The sequence below is a fragment of the Pungitius pungitius genome, chromosome 14, assembly GCF_949316345.1.
Source record: "Pungitius pungitius chromosome 14, fPunPun2.1, whole genome shotgun sequence".
NCBI lineage: Eukaryota > Metazoa > Chordata > Actinopteri > Perciformes > Gasterosteidae > Pungitius > Pungitius pungitius.
The window spans coordinates 15,855,864-15,874,545 of record NC_084913.1 but is presented as its reverse complement, the minus strand read 5'-3'; the positions used below and the strand labels follow the sequence as shown (position 1 = coordinate 15,874,545).

Here is an 18,682-nt window from a genome sequence, read left to right as displayed (position 1 = left end):
TCGTACCCACAATTTTGGGGAAGTAACTTTACATATAGATTCTTCAGTGACAAACTACTTTGAATTGGTAGCAATGTTGCGCAGAGGAAAAGGGCTGATGTGCTAGTGCATTTGCACTGATAACCATCTCAAGGTACGCGTGATTTGTACAGTCTGCTATGGGTCCCACTATCAGACTATTGTAATAATGTATCACCATCCTCTGCTAGACTAACCCTCCCACAAGCCCCTGCTACACCTTGTGCTAATTAGCAAACGCTAGGATGATAACAAACTAAAATTACACAGAAGACATTAGCATTCAACTTACATTGAGCTGTGAGCATGGTTAAGGGTTAGGTTGTGTGAGAGGAGACTGAGAGAAAACTAAAAAAGGCTTTCAGTGGAACATTAATGCTAATATCTAGTAACGGTTCCAGGTGACCTAAATCATGAACTTGGAGACCACATCCTGCCGAGGGAGCATTTAATATCCCTGAGATTATTATGTGTACTGAATCGATATCTGCCTGAGTTATGACCTACATAGTAAAACGGAACCAATCATTTGACAATTCCTGTGTACTCAGATTTCTGACTGATCATGGAACAGTAGTGGGTTGTAGTGATGATGCATTCACATGAGTTCATGCATCCTCTTTTTATGTTCCTGGTTTCAGTATTGAGATGTGGTACAATTTGCATGTGGTGTCAAATTGCAAACATTTCCCCACATGAGACGGAAATTACATTTGAATGCTGATATATAAATGCACCTGATGCCATGTAAAGCCATGTAAATGCACCTGATGCCATGTAAAGCCATGTAAATGCACCTGATGCCATGTAAAGCCATGTAAATGCACCTGATGCCATGTAAAGCCATGTAAATGCACCTGATGCCATGTAAAGCCATGTAAATGCACATGATGCCATGTAAAGCCATGTAAATGCACCTGATGCCATGTAAAGCCATGTAAATGCACATGATACCATGTAAATCCATGTACATGCACATGATGCCATGTAAATGCACACGATGCCATGCAAAGCCATGTAAATGCACACGATGCCATGCAAAGCCATGTAAATGCATATGATGCCATGTAAAGCCATGTAAATGCACATGATGCCATGTAAAGCCATGTAAATGCATATGATGCCATGTAAATGCACATGATGCCATGTAAAGCCATGTAAATGCACCTGATGCCATGTAAAGCCATGTAAATACACCTGATGCCATGTAAATCCATATAAATGCACTTAATGCCATGGAAAGCCATGTAAATGTATATGATGCCATGTAAAGCCATGTAAATGCACATGATACCATGTAAAGCCATGTAAATGCACATGATGCCATGTAAATCCATGTACATGCACATGATGCCATGTAAATGCACACGATGCCATGCAAAGCCATGTAAATGCACACGATGCCATGCAAAGCCATGTAAATGCATATGATGCCATGTAAAGCCATGTACATGCACATGATGCCATGTAAAGCCATGTAAATGCACATGATGCCATGTAAAGCCATGTAAATGCACATGATGCCATGTAAAGCCATGTAAATGCACATGATGCCATGTAAAGCCATATAAATGCATATGATGCCATGTAAATGCACATGATGCCATGTAAAGCCATGTAAATGCACATGATGCCATGTAAAGCCATGTAAATGCACATGATGCCATGTAAAGCCATGTAAATGCATATGATGCCATGTAAATGCACATGATGCCATGTAAAGCCATGTAAATGCACATGATGACAAATCGTGGCGTAACATCACACATTTTGGTGTGAATATCTTGCAGCGAGTGAGATGAAAGCATCGATATCAAGGCATCAAGCTACTTTCAGCAGTGTATGAGAAGAAACCCAGAAATGATTCAGCCTTTCTGCACTACCAGATTCCTCATGTTGAAATCAATACATTTTTTTAATGCTTTTTTGTTGGATGCCTAAAATAACTGTGCAAATGAAGTACCATGTCCTTCCTTCCTTCTGCTGTCAGGCTGCAAAACAGCTGTCTGCAAAGTAGACCAGAAAAACCTAAACACTGTATATATCAAATTTCATTCTGTTAATATGGATTCTTGTTCATTTGTATTACTGCATTTTATTTAAAATAACTACATAAAAATGCTAAAATATTTGTTTCTCCTACTGTATCTCTGTGTTCACCTTTTTTTGTTGCTTCTGTGAATTTCCCAGCTGCAGGACTAATATAGAAGGATTATAAGATTTTATCTTATCTTGTAAGGTCTGCAGAACCTCAGTGGTATGTTTTAAAATCTGTAAAATACCCTGCTGGGTCATCAACTTTTTTATGAAGTTTTACAATACATATTACCTTTCTTTACTTGTCACTGTATAACCGTCTTGGATGACTTTGACCAGCGGCATACTTGCTTCATTCTAATTGTAGAAGCAAGATTTACAACGCTTACAACCTAATTCTTTCCTATTTCATCATGTATTTTGTAGTGAAGTTAATTGAAATTGGATTACAGAGAAAAAAAAGAGGAAGTTATCTGCTAACAGGCATTAACGGGGAACTAAGACTAAGACAACAGGGAACTAAGACCCAAAACATTCATGTCATGGTTTACAATGTGTCATACATTTTCAGTCTTGTGCACCGTCGATGGACAATCTGTGTCCATGTTGTAGCACCTTAGTTTAGGCCAGTTTCCAGGACCAGAAATTCTGTGAAATCCATCCGGTCAGCCAATCCTGACCGGATGGATTTCACAGAATTTCTGCAGAATTTGGCTGTGGGATGACCTCTTCACAACCGTCCTAAAACATCTATCCACAGCTGGCAGCAGGCTTACCCCGACTAACCCTCTCATACGCAACACTCCCAAACTCATTCTGGGTGATTCCGAGCCCCCCCCGATCCCCGGGCCAGTTCGGAGATCAAATCTGGAGTCATCCCCGGCAGATGCAAACACCCAGCGGGATTGTGTCTGGCTATTTGCAGAGAATACGAACACACCTCCTACTGTACTTCTACAGAGAGCCCGTTGAAGGCCCGTTGCAACGGGTGAACTCACCAAGAGGGAAGTGAGTGTAGATTGTCATTGTATTCCATCAAACAGTGGAGATATCAGTCTGTACAAGACGGGAAAAAATGTCCAAGAGACATTGCCACCTCTGCTAGCACGTCCAAAATAAGAATCCCATCTCAACTAGTAAACTGCTGCAGGTATAGAACAGCAGCAGGTGTGTATTTTGTGTGTGTGTGTGTGTGTGTGCGAGCTTGATTGATTTGGTAATTCTGCTGGAAAACCTTTTAAGTGCTTTGAATTTTTCACAATAAGTCTACGCATGGACAAATAATGAATATCACTTGGTCAATAAATCACCCTACATGCATATATTTAATAGCACCAACTTCAGACATAACACACACAGCAGGAGGTCACTGATTAACAAACAATGTCTCTCTACTGAACGCATGATGCACGTTGTTGATCAGTGAGGCCTAGAAGAAGTCCACCACGGGTGACTCATGTCCACAGGTCACACCGCTGAAGTCTGTTCTCTTCTGGCCGTTCCTGCGCCATTCCCGCCCTCCTCTCCACAGTCCCTGATGGAGGGGAACCCGACCCTCTGCTCCATCCATTGGGCGACGCAGAGCAGCATCTTGTCCTGTAGGGCGGGGCCTATGAGCTGTAACCCAATGGGAAGGCCCCGGCTTGATAAAGCAGTTGGTACGGAAACGGCGGGCAGTCCTGGGGCAAAGTAAAAAACAGAGCTGAAGGAAAGTTCAGAGGAAAGGAAATAATTAAAATGAAAAGACTATATGTCAAGTTATAGGTTGATTTGGAAAGGTATATCAGGTGACTTCTGTAAGGTACACTTCGGTCTTCGCTGTGATGAGGATTTTAATGTTGTAACCTTTGCCCTCAGAACAAAAAGGCAAGAGGAGATAATCATTTCTCCTTTTTATTCCACTGCAGCACTTGATGATCAAAGGAGTCTTTTATAGAAGACAAAAATAAGAACCAATGCCTACATTGACGTGACATGCAAGATATATATGAGTTCCTCTTCCTCGCACCCCTCCTACGCACAAATAGTTCTCCTTTTTTTTTCTTCTTCTTTCTGTACCTGCCATGTTGACAGGCTGGGTGAAGACGTCTTCCTGCGCGCTGCGCGTGCGGTTGTCTTCCTGCGTGAAGTCGGAGAAACGGGCTGCGTCGGCCAGGGTGGTGGGTGTCAGCAGCACGTCGACGCCTGAGGCGAACGCACGTGCAAAATCCTCTGCGATCAGCCGGCGCACCTTCTGGGCCTTCACAAAGTAGTGCTCGTAGTTCCTGTCAAAAAAACAAACAAAAAAAACAGACAATTGATTCTTTGTATTATTCCCCATTATCATCACGTTAAGTGCTCGGCTCCACACTGGTGGGTAGTTATTGAAATGAATCGAAAGGGTTTGAGAAACTTACTGTTTGAGCAGGAAGTAGTTCCCAGACAGTATCCTCCCTCGCACTACATCGTTGAAGCCTTCGTGGCGGCTGGAGGCGTACAGGGCTTCTGTCGAGCTGTCCACCTCGCTACGATGGCCTGACAAAAGGGAGAAGTGGACCAATAGGGTTTGCCTTTTTTTCGGATTTTCTACTAGAAAACGCGGGACGGGGCTTCCTTTGCGTGAGCTGCCCCATGCTGCGCCCTCAACGCGCCCCGCACTGGTTTCGTACCGTATTCCAGGCCGTCAAAGCGAGCCATGTTAGACGCCACCTCCGCGTGGCACAGGACGTGGTAGCACACAATGGAGTGCTGGGTATGGGGAAGCGACACCTGTTTCACCCGCGCCCCCGCCCTCTCAAACATGTCGGCAACAAGACTCCACTGTGCCAGAGTCTCCTGAGACAGCCCTGGTGCGTGGTACTCCTGTACACCAAGGACACACAGCAAGGACAAGGAAATCACTGCATGCTCACATGCATATCTAGATTTGTATACATATATAGAAAAATCAGAGGCATCCTCATGTACATAATCGCCACGAAGAATTTGTCTCGTGACATATGGGAATAAAAACCTATATTTCAAGTAGAACAAAAAGCATCACACACTCCTCAAATGATGTTTTTCCTTAACTTCCTCAAATCATTTTAGTTCCGCATTGCAACATTTTTTGTCCAATGGCATGAGAACTGCAGTCGACAGTTGGTGTGCCCAACAAGACATCAGTCACATACACCAGCTTGCATTTAAGGGGAACAAAAAGATTTGTTCATTTAAACAAAGGCGCTGTGAGGACTTACCTTAGGAATGCCTACACAGATGTCCCTGACATCAAAGTGTTGGTGTAGCTCGGTCTGCGATGAGGAAGCTGGAGTTGTTGTTGAGTCTCTAATATCCTGTCCTTGGAGGATATCTGTGTCACAAAAAGTGCAAGACTGATTACCACATAACATTGAAAATGTATTTAAAGGTGTTCAATTGTGCATCATCAGTGTGTTTGCTTCAAACATGATCCGAACCCACTCCTCAAACTAATATCTAAAATTAGTGGATTTTAGGCGGTGCAGGTGAAGACAAGGGATCTAAAAGTATTGCTTTCAATTTTGCCTGCATTAGTTACCAATGAAGAAATAAAAATGATCTGAACCTCATTTTGTATCGTTTCATCGTGGGCCAGGATGGCGCTCAACATGGGAATGATGACAAGTCATCGAGTGTTTCTTACCTAACACGATGGCCGCATCGCCGACGCTGCGAGTCATAATGCCGGGGACGTCCATGGAGTTGACCAGGGGGATGAGACCATGTCTGGACAGCAGACCATAAGTGGGCTTCAGGGCCACAACACCGCACAGCGCCCCAGGGTTACGGGTTGAACCACCCGTGTCTGAACCCAAAGCCCTGCCAGGTAACAGTACATTTTGATTCCATGAACCTCGTTTTGGATAAAGAATTTCCTTTTGTGCTTCTTTTTAACAGTTTTCCGGCACCAGTGGATGTGTTCCCCTCACAGGTAGCTGGTGAGCGAGGCCACAGCGGCCGCACTTCCTCCTGAACTTCCCCCAGTAACGACCCAGTCCGAGTCGGGCGCCGCGCCTGTCCTTTCTCTGTAGGGAGCAGCGTAGCTCCACGGGTTTCTCACCGGGCCAAAAGCCCCGTCAGTACTGCCCGCACTGTGGGATGAACGCGTAAACAAGACATGGACATTGATTAAAGAAATTAGTTATTCTTCTCGACACAGTCACAGCGGCTACATCCATTAACTAATTATTACAACGTCGGCCATACCCCATAGCAAACTCATCCATGTTGGCTTTCCCCACGAGGACAGCCCCTTGGTCGAAAAGCTTCTGCACCACTGTAGCATTGAAGGGCGGACTGTAGTCTGTAGCACAGGGAACGGTTAGTTATCATTGGAATATATATACAAGACAAAAGGACTTTTCACTAAGGTTCAAGCGGACCTTTAAGCATCCTGGAAGCACAGGTAGTCTTGATATTTTCTGTGCAGAAGTTGTCCTTGACTGCAAACGGGATTCCATCCAGTGGACCTTTAGGGGCTCCTGGGGACAAGAACGTGATCCGTAACACCAGTGACCACAGGCGCCAGTGCCTCTGCAAGCAGGACAGGTGGAAATACAGGCTCACCTTGCAGCAGTCGGGCCTCTGCTTCTCCCGCCTGCTGCAAAGCCAGCTCCTCCGTCACAGTGATGTACGCGTTGAGATGCTGCGTCTTCTTAATGCGGTTCAGACACTTCTTGCAAAGCTCTGTTGGGGAGATTCTTCCCTCCCTGAGCGCTGCAGATACCTGGAGAACGAGGATGCCACGGCAGCAGGGGAATGTCTCTCAGTTAGACCCTTTGCACAGCCAACATTTTGACTTCGTATGGTAGGAAGCGCATTAGTGTAATAACATAACCAATGTCTCTGATCAACAGTGACAGTGAATCATCCACAACACCAGGACCTTGAAAGCAGCACACCAGCACGTTTTTAGCCTTCAAATGCCAAAAATAATATTTGAGTTGATGTATTTTACACTTTGATACTTATGATCCACTTGATTTTAGAAGCCACATTATTATTTTATAATCACTACGATTACATTACATTACGTGTCATTTAGCTGACGCTTTTATCCAAAGCGACTTTTGGACAGTTTGAATCAAATGACCTCGCAAATAAGTCATCAGTCCTCTTCCAATACTGTGCTAATCATAGATTGGGTCATTCTGCAAATACTTCTGGCTACATTCATCTGCGAGTAGGACCAAAGGTAGAGGGAAATCGATATTACATCACAAACACGACAGGCAAGTGGATGATAAGTATCAAAGTGTAAAATAATACACTAAACAAAAGAATGAGCACAAAGAACAAAAACAGTCGCACTAACCTCCCGTATCGTCAGGCTGAGCATATTTACAGTAATTCTGTGACAGGCTCTTAAATTAACAGCAACCTTTAGAAGGTGTACATTACGTGCGGGCCGCCATCTTTGTTTCGAAAGGCAACATCCAATAGCGTCTATTCTGATTGGACGGTTGTTTAGCAGCCCGCGCTCTGATTGGTAGAAATAATGAGACGTTGAGAAAAGTCCCCAGTTCAGGAAATGCAACATTAAGGAAGAGGACGGTGAATTGAGATGTAATGTAGCCTAAGAACAAAATGTTTAAATTCAGGATGTAGTCGTCGCTTGTAGAGAACTCCAATGTACTGTTATTTAGCAAAGTGGCCGTACCGTATTTATATAGACTCCCACCATTTCACGTGACAATATTGAAGAGTTAGAAGATGAGTTACCTGAGACACCTGGTGTTTAGCAGCAACACATCGCTTTGCTGGCATGTGAGTCAGACCAGGATGTTTAGTGTTACCAAAAGCAGCAGGACAATAATGCCTGCCTGGGTCATTGATAAGTATGGAAGCAATGAGGTGTTGCGGTTCACTAGAAATGCCAGTTTCCCTGTCATAAATTACCCCAATGAGGTCATCGTCAAAGTTTTGTCAGCAGGACTGAACCCACTCGACGTCAGCATGAGAGGTGAGTGAAACCTGTGTGGATGTTTAACACACTGAATATACAACAAACAGATCCAACTCTGACACGTACTGCATAATCAACTAAGTTTTAGTTTTATTTCTCTCTTTTTGAACAAAATGGATGCTGAATAACAATAAGATGTTTGCTGTGATTTGATATTACTTAAAATGAATGATGCCACCTATCAGTCCTCCACCACAGCTCCCGTTATAGCGCTGTGTGGGTGGATGGGTAGAGAGGGGCAAACAAGCCGGGATAGATTATAAGGTCGTGGGATTTTAAGTTGCACTTTGATCATTACATATTTTTTTTGTCCCTGCCTTAAATGCGTTCTTGTCGTCGAACAGGGATGACTATGAACACCACAAAGTGACGTTGGCCCACTGCGAGCTCTCTTGTCTTTTCCAAATAAACTTTTCAAAGTCATCCTCCATTAAACATGACTAGTGACTTGTAGAAAAGCGGATTGGTTCAATATGTTCTTGATCCTCGGGTCAGATCTCTGTTTAGATTTTATAGATGGTAACTTTGAGCAGGTGTTGACTGCCCCCCCAACCTGTGACAAGATAGACTTTCCTCAATGTTTCAGGCTGATTCTGGATTCATTACATTACATGTCATTTAGCTGATGCTTTTATCCAAAGCGACTTACAATAAGTGCATTTCAATCGTAGAGATACAAACTCAGAAGAACAAGTACCAAGAAAGTACAATTTTCATCAAATAAGCAGTTTCAAAACATGTTATAGAAAAGTGCCATTTTAAGTACAATTTAAGTGCTACGATTTGTTAGTGCTACGGTTTGCTAGTGTTTCACCAAGTCCTGGATGTAGACTGGACCCGATCCATTCACAGCATGGTACGTCAGTACCAATGTTTTGAACTGGATGTGGGCAGCCACTGGTAACCAGTGAAGTGAACGGAGAAGTGGTGTGGTGTGGGAGTATTTCGGAAGGTTGAAGACCAGTCGAGCTTCTGCATTCTGGATGAGCTGCAGTGGTCGAATGGCAGCAGCAGGGAGACCTGCCAGGAGAGAGTCACAGTAGAGATGACCAGAGCCTGAATCAGTACACCTTGAGCTTCTCTCATATAAATGTCTATTTTTACCCTTTTCTTCAAACATTCTAACGATCGGCAGGATAAATAATCATCAGTTGCAGTAACTTGATCTTGATGCATATTCGAACACCATTGACCACTGTGTCCATACACTAAAACCTTCTTTTTTTGCGGAGTGGTTGTGGCCTGTAAATGATCTGCAAACTGAGACTCTCCCCTTCAGATGGCTACGGCGCCGCAGCCCTTTCTATGAAGAGGGACCCTCTGCACATCAAGCAGTTGGGCAGCGAGTTCCCCCTCATCCTGGGGAGGGACGTGTCCGGGGTCATCATGGAGTGCGGCCTGGATGTAAAGCACTTCAGAGAGCGCGACGAGGTAAACAACGGCAAGGAGCCGGCGGGGAGGCGTGTGTGGGGGCGGCTCTCCGCGGGGCGTTGTGTCCCCTCCACGTCGCGGTGGTCCCTCCCCCGGGATGACGCACCGCCACCTCCGCCCGGTTTAGAGAAACGGGACGCAGACAGATTCTACTGTTGTGTGAAATTAATTAAGGAAACTAATAAATGCTTTTGAAGCATTTTCAGCTCTTGTTGGTTCTTTAGATCATCGTCAAATAATTTCAAACACCTCACGATTCCTTCATACTTATTATTCATTTTCTTAACCACTTTTTCAAATTCAGTCATATTACATGGTTTATATTAACCTTGGATGTGTTTTGGATCGTACTTAAGTCTTAAAGACCCTGACGTTTGTGTGAACATATTCTACTTCATGTTGCTACTTTTTGATTTGATGCATTTCTCCCCATGTACTAGACAATTGTCCATAAAGGTGGACAGTCATCTTATGCTAACGCGTGTCTCCATCAGGTGTGGGCGGCCATCCCGCCATGGAAGCAGGGCAGCCTGGCTGAGTTTGTGGTGCTGAGTGCCAACGAGGTATTGTTCCCTAATGTGTAGAGGTTGTCCCCTTTCTGTCACGTATTTCATGTATGTACCTGGGATAAGAGAACATTCAGTTTGTGACTTAAACGCTGATCCCAGATGTGTATTCTGCTCAGGTATCCCACAAACCAAAGTCCCTGAGCCACACAGAGGCCGCAGGCGTTCCCTATGTGGCAACCACTGCCTGGTCGGCACTGGTCAACACCGGTGGGCTTAATAAGGACAACTGTGCCAAGAAGCGGTGAGGGAATAGGCAAACGTGTTAATGCTCCGTCCATCCCAAAGAAGCTCCCTGTCTTTGAGCCCACCAGTTGGTACATCAGAGACACAACCGGTCGGTGCCACATTCATATCGTGCATGTCTGCCTCTTCTCCTCCTCCCACAGGGTTCTGATCCTTGGAGGGTCTGGGGGAGTGGGGACATTTGCTATACAGGTAAGGGATGAAGAGGAAGATGATGGCAAGCTTACTAGTGTGTGCATCAAGCTGCCAACACACATATCCCAAAATCCTATACGTGCCATGAATAATGAAAAGTACTATCATTTGCGTCCAGATGCTGAAGGCTTGGGGAGCCCACGTGACCGTTACCTGCTCCCACAATGCAGAGCGGTTTGTGAGGGGCCTGGGCGCGGACCACGTGGTGGACTACACCGCCGGGCCTGTCGAGGAGGCGCTCAGCTCGCTGGAGAAGTGAGAGCGGTTAACTTAATCCCACTCTGCCCCAATCCCACTCCCATCACCAGCTATTACCGTGTGCGTCTTCAATGCCCACGCCGTGTATGTGTCTTTGCTCGTCTCCACCTCAAGATTCGACCTGATCCTGGATAACGTTGGGGGGGACACGGAGCGCTGGGGCCTCAATCTGCTTAAGCCTTGGTGCGGCGCCAAGTTTGTTACCCTTATCACGCCGTTCCTCCAGAACATCGAGAGCTTGGGCATTGCTGACGGCATGATGCAGTCTGCCGCCACGGTGGGCACCAAAACCCTCAAGGTAATCCCCCCCCCCCACTCCACCCTTACACCATGCAGTGAAGGGCATATCGTACCCAGATATGATTCAACAAGCAAGAACATGCGAAGAGCTCAGGGCTTTCCAGCTGTGTTAATGAACAAGTTGATAGAAAACAGCTGTTAGCGAGTCACACAGTTCAAGAATTGTGTGAAAACGCATCAGCCGCTTCCGTTCAAGAAGGATGTGCTCATCAGTAGCAAAGGCTTCATGATATCTTTCCAGTCGCCATGGCTACAGTGTTTCTCTGCCAGTCCCGGTCTGGCCTCCCAGTGACCTATAACTCCATCCAGGCATGTGGTCTGGACACATTTAGAATAGGGGCCGTTTACGCGCCCTACTTCTGGAGCTCGGTGGAGTCGGCATGTGGCACGTGGGCATGCACTCTGTGGTGAGCAGCATGCAGAGCAACGCTTGCAGCTAGCGCGTATGTGTATGTGGCATCCGCAATACCGCCTTCACTTTCCTCTCCAAACAACACCTTCTTTTGGAATTGAGTCATTCAGGGGGGTGTTTAACAAGGTTAACCTGGTGAATAAGTGTAAATATTATAGATGTAGCAGAAGTTCTAAAGGAACACTTCCGTGTATGGGACACGCATTTACCGTTTGTTTGTACTTCATGTAATGGAAGTTACTCAAATCATTGCTCTGACAGGTTTCTAACTGAAACAGGATGTGAGGCAGGCGTGTGGGGAACTTGTTTCTTAAGTTTTTAGAAGGCTTGGCTCATAATATTCGTCTGGCAACACCGGAATCCCCATGATTGTGTTTGTAGCTCCCTGAGGCTGAAACGTCATTGGGCCAATAACCGAGAGCTGGTGGGTTGAAGGTTGCCCCAACCTTATGAGGTTATTAATACCCCTGGTGTTTTGCCATTATGCTTAACTCCAACCTCACGGAGCTCCTGGACTTTTTTGAATTACTCATGAAATCCTCTGTAGTCACTGTAAGGCAATGGGACAGCCCCAGAGAAACTTGCCCTTTCTTCAAAAGAGCAGTTGAGATGATGTTGAACCCCGGGGGAGCTGGCTGTGTGTTGCTTCCACACCAGACCATTTCAATGTAGCAGCTGCATGTTCTTCCTCTTCCTGCTTCCTTTACGATACCTGCGTGTGTAACCACACGGGGTTTGGGCTGTGCACCAAGTGGCCCGCTGTCTCCCTGTCGAATGGGCGCTCTGTCGAAAAAAGTGATGAAGTTGTCTGAGCTGCTAGAACGGTGTGATTTATATAGGGTTAGTGGCTGCGTGGTCTTCAGTGCTGATGGCTCGATTGGTTGGAGATGCTTGTAGAGGGGAAGGAGTGTGCGCCTCCTGGTTCCCTCACACGCGGTACTCTGTAGGGCGTGTGAGGGAACACTGCACTGCTGTGCAATCAAAAAGAAAAGCCACAGCGCCGACAGCTGGCTTGTGTGTCACAGTGTCCTTGTTACTGAATCGGAGGGAAACCTTAATAAGCTCCCTTTTTATATAAAAAGGTCTAATCGAATCAAAAGGCTGAGTTCTCCTTTTGTCATGAGCTGCAGGAAATCCCAACCAGCTGTTGAAGGCTTAAAGGACAAGGGTTTGCATGCATCACCTGAGGCTCTATGGGCGAAGGCCACGTTTTATCATTCATTTAAAGTGAATGGAAGCACACTGAACATTATGGAGACGACAGTTCTAACTTGTTTTAAACTGTTGTAAACTAGCAAATGCCTACAGTTATAATGAATCCATCCTTTACAACGGACTTGTGTGCAATGATGGGAAGAGCTTAAAACAATTAGTTAATTCCCTAACTATAAACTTTGAATTACCCAACATGCATTTTCTCACCTTCTGCTTTCTTGTAGCACCTTGTCAAAGGAGTTCACTACCGCTGGGGCTTCTTTGCACCCAGCGGCCCTGCCTTGGATGAAATAAGGGAAATGGTGGATGCAGGACAGGTACAGTACCAGATGTTTTCTCTAGACCGGTGGGGGACGGACAATGAAGTGACACCAGCGAGTGCATTTGGGCTCTTTTGGTTTCTGACACGGTTTAATAACTTTTTAACAACATGGAAGAGCCTTGGCCATGAGGTTTGAGAAACGGGACTCGTCTGACCTCTGCCTCCCCCCCATGTGCTCTCCATTAGATTCGGGCTGTGGTGGAGGAGACTTTCAGCTTTTCCCAGGTTCCTCAGGCCTTGAAGAAGATGGAAAACGGTCACGCTCGTGGAAAGACCGTGGTGCAGATCAGCAAAGGGGGAGAAGACTTGTAGCACTGCCTGTTGGAGACTCTGTACATCTCAGTGCACACTCATAGTGAATTCAACCCATTGGATGCAATGTTTTCTCTTATTGGATCCACAGTGCCAAACACGGTACTTGGACATGGTTGTTTGTGTGGGTTCATGTGAGTGTGTAAAATGCCTCTGTATGTTTTTTTTAATGGAAAAGTAAAATAATCTGATTAAAGTAATGTAACAATTGAACTACTGTCAATGTTTACTTTAAAGAACAGTTACTAGAGTTGGACCACTATATGAATATTCCCACATGTTGTTATGGTTTATTGGCTACAGCTGGTTTAAACTAATGCATTCTAATAAAATGGCATCACAGGTTCATTGAGACACCCATTGTGTTCAGAGTTTTATTGACTTAGGTGAGATCAAATTGATACAGAATTGTGAAATATAATGTATTCTCTAGTTGATTATAATATACGTACTATGACATGTTTACAACCTACTACATTATAACATTTAATGAAATCTTTTAATTTTATTATTTATAGCATCCATTTGAATGCTGTTGTGAAATCTGACACTTTTATTACACTATATCTGTTTTATAGCAAGCAAAGAGATACTTCATGTGATCCATCCACATTTGATGTGAAAGTAGTGCAGGGCCACACACCCGTAGATGGGACGCTGTGGACGTGCAGCATGTCTGGGTTCAGCATTAAAGCCGCTCCACTATTTCTTTTTGTAATGGTAAAGTCATTGGTGTCTGCTCCCTCAGGAATAAAACATTACAAGAACATGTCGCAGTTTGAATTTGGTTTCAACAAACTGCTCTTCGGAGACCTTAGACGTTTACGTTACTATAGAAACGGCATCTCGGGGCGTTCGTACAAAGTTTAAAACATTTAGAAAACGTTAAAGACACAACTGTTCAGAGACAACCGGGAGCGATGGACCGTAGGAGCATCGGGTATGAGCCGCATTCACTGAGGAGCTCCCGGTAGCTCGGTGCGCACTGACGGGAGCCTTATGTCTCCGTGCGCGTGTGTGTCCCCCGGCCCCCGGCCTTATGTCTCCGTGCGCGTGTGTGTCCCCAGGCCCCCGGCCTTATGTCTCCGTGCGCGTGTGTGTCCCCAGGGTCCCGGCCCCGGCAGCAGAGGCGTCAGATGACTGCAGCCCCTTCCTCTGGGACTTCCTGCGGCTCCGCCGGACCGACCAAGCGCTGGATGAGCAGACGGAGCAGCGCAGACAGGTGAGGGCGGGTCACCTGATGTGTTTGGTCCGTGAGGGTCTGACTTACATCCAGCTTCTCTCTTTGTTATGGAAATAATGTTAAACTTCCAAACTAAAAAAATATAGAAATGTCACAAGGGTAAATGTCTAGCAGAATGTTGCCTGATGCCTGCTGTGTGTTTTTATGTAGATATTGAATAGTTTGGTGCAGCCCAGGAATGAATTGCATGCAGAGATCCAGAAATTGCAGGATGCACCTTTAATCCATTATCTGCAGGTAAAGTAGAGGATCATTCCACTGCCCACCCCTTAACAACACTGTGACATTTCAGTTCTACCTGTACGTCCCTGCAGGAGGAAGACGCTGGTAGGCTTTTGAAGGAAGCAGAGAGGGAGACGGGAGTGATGCTCCAATTGGACGCGGAGCTGGAGAGGCTGAAACTGGTGTATGCTGAGAAGATGGAGAACAAAAAGGAGCAAGAGCGTCTGATTCAGAAAGGCTTTGTGTGTAAGCTCTTCATGGGGCAGGCCATCGGGCTGACTAAGGTACTGTGCATATGTTACTTAATATTTAAACAGAGGTTTCCCGAAAGGTTTACATTGGACCACTATTGGACCATTTAGTGGCTAGAAGTTATAGTTATAAAGCCTCCCAAAATATTGATGCATCTAATATCTCTCAACGGTGAGATTAGAACAATTCTTTTTTTGGTGCTTACAGGAGGGGTCATGGACTGAGTCTTTGAGCCCCACCTTTAACGTGTGTGTTTCTGTGTGCGTGGCAGTTTGAGAATGTGAAGGAGCTCACGGATCATGTGGAGAATCTTCTCTACGTACGAGACCTATACCAGAAGAAGGAGGAAAAGGCGAGTGAGCAGGTGGACCGGCTGCGAACGTCACTGGTGACACTGAGGAGCAATCGGCGCCTGCCACGTCTGGAGAAGAAAAACCGCCTGACGCAGCTCTACAGGGATTTAGAGAAGATGCGCGCTCAAACTCTGCACTGGGTATCACGCATCAGAGCCCCCACCAGACCGGATGCCGCCTAAACACACGGCTACCATCTTTTGCTAAATGCAGTGGCCCCTGTCTTCACACAGGAAAGCAAGTGGAACTACATCCAGGAGACGACTGCGAGGAAAACACTGCTGCTGGGACGGATTAAGATGGCGACCCTTAACCTCTACGAAATGACCATCGACAGCGTGGAAGGAGACATGGTCAGCGTTATGAATGACACAAAGACACAGCTCGATGAGGTACCCGGCGGAGCAGAGGGGGATGCACATCACAGACAGAAAACAAAGAACTGACGCTGTTCTCCTGTTGCCTTCGTAGATTGTTGCGTTCATCAAGGACTATGAAGACATACTGGAAAAATATGTACAGAAAATAGAACAGTCGAAGCGGCAACACAAGCCCAAAAGCTCTGTTGAACCACCAGTTGTTCTTATGTAAAACCTGAAGGCCATGGGTCATTTATCTCCTCTTTTGTTATTAATATGGAAATATTATAAGTTATGAAACAGTTCCTATTGTTTTAACTACACATGGGAGGTTGAATTCATTAAACTGGATAAATCCCGTGCATCAAATTGGAACATCAAATAAACGGCTAATGTTGGTGGTTCATACCTCTGCTCGGAATGTTCACATGACAAACGAATGGTGATGATTCATCGAGAAGGTATTTATTTATTTAAGGTTGATTACGGATCACAGTGCTGCAGTCCTTTATGAATGTGTACTTCACAACGATACAAAATATTAGTGGCAATACTTTGTTCAAATCCATGCACTCCATCCATAGGGCAGGAAAAGGTTTCTCCAGCTTCCTCACCCCCTTCCTTTCCTAATCTAATCCGATCAGCTGCCAGTAGGCCTGAGAACCGGGATGGTGTGGGTCATGGTGTTGGGGTGTGAGAGTAAAAAGTGGATAGAATGGCAAGTGGACATTAAAGAAATGTGAGAGGAGATGAATTTATACACCGACAGGCCCCGTGCATACTACTAATTAATAACTATTGGAGCAGGTATTAATAAAATACCAATAAAATGTCTTGCTGATTGATGTGAGAAAATGCTGAAAATACAGGATGGAGAAATGCTGAAATGAATTGCTGAAAAAACACGAATAACATTTTCTTTGATATAACAGCAATAGAAATACTTGTTGTATTGTTGCATTATTAGTAGTCGTTTCAGTAATATTAGTATTTATAGTAGTAGTTGGTGTAATAGAATAATAGGTTGGTGAAGTAGTAGTTTCAGCAGTCTTTGAGCAACATTCCAACAATAAAACAGAAGTTGAATAAAGATTACCTGGGATGCTGAACCAGCATTCTGCTTCCGGTGGCACCCTTCAAAATAAAACGATCAAATGACATGACTATGTGTTTCTAACATGTCCACCGGTTTCCTAACAGTCTGTGTTTACGTATTGCTGTGTTGTTACACATGTAATACCTGTGTGGGGAACGATAGTTGAAAGAATATAAAATAATAAACCGATGGGTGACGTCACGGTGGCCGCGCCCACTTCTTACGTCCGCCTTACAAGCGCAGTCACGTCACATGACCCTCGAGTTGTCACCGGGGGACGCGTCAAGCTAAGCGATGGAAGCCTGGTACATGGACGACTCCGAGGAGGACCAGAGAGAGCCGCACAGGCTCATCCCGAATCAGCCCGTTTCCCTGGACCAGCTGAAGAAGCTGGGGGTGTTCCACTGGAAGGTAAGCTGACGTCACAGCCACGTGCGGCCCTAGCGTCTCCACGTGACGGCTAGCTATCGGATAAAGTCGCCCAAAACCACATTTTCGGGTGAGACGACTGACAACCTCTGCAGGAACGTGAACAAACGTGCAGACGTCTTTGTCACACTAACGCTGTGTCGTTTCCTTGGTCATGTGGCTACAGCTCAATGCGGACATCCATGAAAGTGACCCAGAGCTGGAGCTGATTCGCAAAGAACAAGGCTACTCCTATATGGACATCATCTCTATTCACAAGGACACACTAGCCAACTATGAGGAGAAGGTAACCAAAACACTGCCCCCTTGTCCATCAAATGATGATTGATCAATGACAGAACTAGAGTAAAGGGCACTGTCTTTACATTATTACATTACATGTTATTTAGCTGACGCTTTTATCCAAAGCGACTTACATTGCATTATAACCCGTGCATTACATTTTTGCCGGCCTGCAGAGGATTTCAACCTGTGGGGAAATTAGAATAATCCTCTCCACTGGTTAATGACCTCAATCAGTGTCCCATCATGGGTGACCCATCAGGACACCCAGCAGCTGGGCTCATGACAGAACCGCCTCTGTGTCTGTGCTCCTAGCTCAAGATGTTCTTTGAGGAGCACCTGCACTTGGACGATGAGATCCGCTACGTCCTCGACGGCCGGGCCTACTTCGACGTCAGGGACAAGGACGAGCGCTGGATCCGGATCGCCATGGCCAAGGGGGACCTGATCACCCTGCCCGCCGGCATCTATCACCGCTTCACCCTGGACAGGACTGTAGGTGGCCCACCCTGATAAAGGCCCGCAAAAACTTACACCGGAAAGAACGCTGCCGTGTTTCCCTACAGCAGAACACACACACACACACATTAAAAGAGTAGACCCAGTGCTCACTTAACATGGTTGATGGCGTTTGTCTGTGCAGAACTACACCAAAGCCATGAGGCTGTTTGTGGGGGAGCCGGTGTGGAAAGCTTACAACCGGCCCGCCGAGGACTTTGACATCCGCCAGAAGTACGTGGCCTCTCTGCAGGAACCAGGAGCCTGAGCCCCGAGCCTTTCAAATGTCACTCTGTAGAGCAACCTGTTTGATATGAAACCTTGTTGCTAGTCAGTGTGCTGTATCAATGAGGTAAGTTAACATGAATCAAGTCATTAACGCTCATCAGAGGCAGAGTAGATAAGGGAGGGAGGGGGGGTGGTATCTGGATGAGAGGGCACTTCAACATTTCAAATGAGGGCACGGTTTCTCGCATCATGGTAAAAAGCTGTCTCAGGATTTAAAGGGGCCATTGTTCAGAGGTACTTTAGATAAGGTCTGAATACTTGTTTCTCCACATAACCTGTAGTGCCTTTTGTGGCTGTTTGTGCTACCAGACTTACCTTAAACAGCATGTAGAAACACCATACTGTTTTGCAGTAGTTTCTACTTTCATGTTTCACTACCAGCC

The 18,682-nt window shown here is 45.6% G+C and overlaps 4 protein-coding genes across 4 annotated transcripts; 3 read left to right on the top strand and 1 right to left on the bottom strand.

Moving 5' to 3' along the window:
- Window positions 1-3,361: 3,361 nt before the first annotated feature.
- Window positions 3,362-7,501, bottom strand: qrsl1 (glutaminyl-tRNA amidotransferase subunit QRSL1). Its single transcript, XM_037485774.2, has 11 exons — window positions 7,370-7,501; window positions 6,622-6,781; window positions 6,438-6,536; window positions 6,262-6,358; window positions 5,985-6,146; window positions 5,699-5,874; window positions 5,274-5,386; window positions 4,704-4,896; window positions 4,452-4,569; window positions 4,114-4,319; window positions 3,362-3,734 (listed from the first exon to the last, which is right to left on the bottom strand). The coding sequence occupies exons 1-11, from the start codon at window positions 7,391-7,393 to the stop codon at window positions 3,523-3,525; spliced, it is 1,560 nt and encodes a 519-aa protein (XP_037341671.2). The 5' UTR covers window positions 7,394-7,501; the 3' UTR covers window positions 3,362-3,522.
- A 66-nt stretch (window positions 7,502-7,567) lies between these two features.
- On the top strand, window positions 7,568-13,633 carry rtn4ip1 (reticulon 4 interacting protein 1). Its single transcript, XM_037485775.2, has 9 exons — window positions 7,568-8,017; window positions 9,300-9,451; window positions 9,946-10,014; window positions 10,137-10,261; window positions 10,407-10,455; window positions 10,577-10,713; window positions 10,831-11,014; window positions 12,868-12,960; window positions 13,152-13,633. The coding sequence occupies exons 1-9, from the start codon at window positions 7,768-7,770 to the stop codon at window positions 13,275-13,277; spliced, it is 1,185 nt and encodes a 394-aa protein (XP_037341672.1). The 5' UTR covers window positions 7,568-7,767; the 3' UTR covers window positions 13,278-13,633.
- A 117-nt stretch (window positions 13,634-13,750) lies between these two features.
- Window positions 13,751-17,044, top strand: LOC119227216 (cilia- and flagella-associated protein 73-like). The gene is made up of 6 exons (XM_062557462.1): window positions 13,751-14,499; window positions 14,671-14,757; window positions 14,835-15,026; window positions 15,266-15,487; window positions 15,581-15,739; window positions 15,819-17,044. The coding sequence occupies exons 1-6, from the start codon at window positions 14,317-14,319 to the stop codon at window positions 15,936-15,938; spliced, it is 963 nt and encodes a 320-aa protein (XP_062413446.1). The 5' UTR covers window positions 13,751-14,316; the 3' UTR covers window positions 15,939-17,044.
- On the top strand, window positions 17,042-18,428 carry adi1 (acireductone dioxygenase 1). Its single transcript, XM_037485779.2, has 4 exons — window positions 17,042-17,213; window positions 17,398-17,517; window positions 17,829-18,008; window positions 18,157-18,428. The coding sequence occupies exons 1-4, from the start codon at window positions 17,097-17,099 to the stop codon at window positions 18,277-18,279; spliced, it is 540 nt and encodes a 179-aa protein (XP_037341676.2). The 5' UTR covers window positions 17,042-17,096; the 3' UTR covers window positions 18,280-18,428.
- Window positions 18,429-18,682: the final 254 nt, after the last annotated feature.

Excerpts from the sequence above, each read along its gene's own strand:
- qrsl1 (XM_037485774.2), bottom strand. The coding sequence starts at position 7,393 with ATGCTCAGCCTGACGATACGGGAG. Across the intron at positions 5,387-5,698 it reads CGATGCGGCCATCGTGTTAG|ATATCCTCCAAGGACAGGAT; the intron begins GTAAGAAACACT and ends TTTGTGACACAG. Across the intron at positions 4,320-4,451 it reads AACTACTTCCTGCTCAAACA|GAACTACGAGCACTACTTTG; the intron begins GTAAGTTTCTCA and ends TTTTTTTGACAG.
- rtn4ip1 (XM_037485775.2), top strand. The coding sequence starts at position 7,768 with ATGAGTTACCTGAGACACCTGGTGTTTAGCAGCAACACATCGCTTTGC. Across the intron at positions 10,015-10,136 it reads TGGTGCTGAGTGCCAACGAG|GTATCCCACAAACCAAAGTC; the intron begins GTATTGTTCCCT and ends TATTCTGCTCAG. Across the intron at positions 10,262-10,406 it reads GACAACTGTGCCAAGAAGCG|GGTTCTGATCCTTGGAGGGT; the intron begins GTGAGGGAATAG and ends CTCCTCCCACAG.
- LOC119227216 (XM_062557462.1), top strand. The coding sequence starts at position 14,317 with ATGTCTCCGTGCGCGTGTGTGTCCCCAGGCCCCCGGCCTTATGTCTCC. Across the intron at positions 14,758-14,834 it reads CTTTAATCCATTATCTGCAG|GAGGAAGACGCTGGTAGGCT; the intron begins GTAAAGTAGAGG and ends ACGTCCCTGCAG. Across the intron at positions 15,740-15,818 it reads CAAAGACACAGCTCGATGAG|ATTGTTGCGTTCATCAAGGA; the intron begins GTACCCGGCGGA and ends TTGCCTTCGTAG.
- adi1 (XM_037485779.2), top strand. The coding sequence starts at position 17,097 with ATGGAAGCCTGGTACATGGACGACTCCGAGGAGGACCAGAGAGAGCCG. Across the intron at positions 17,214-17,397 it reads TGGGGGTGTTCCACTGGAAG|CTCAATGCGGACATCCATGA; the intron begins GTAAGCTGACGT and ends ATGTGGCTACAG. Across the intron at positions 17,518-17,828 it reads TAGCCAACTATGAGGAGAAG|CTCAAGATGTTCTTTGAGGA; the intron begins GTAACCAAAACA and ends CTGTGCTCCTAG.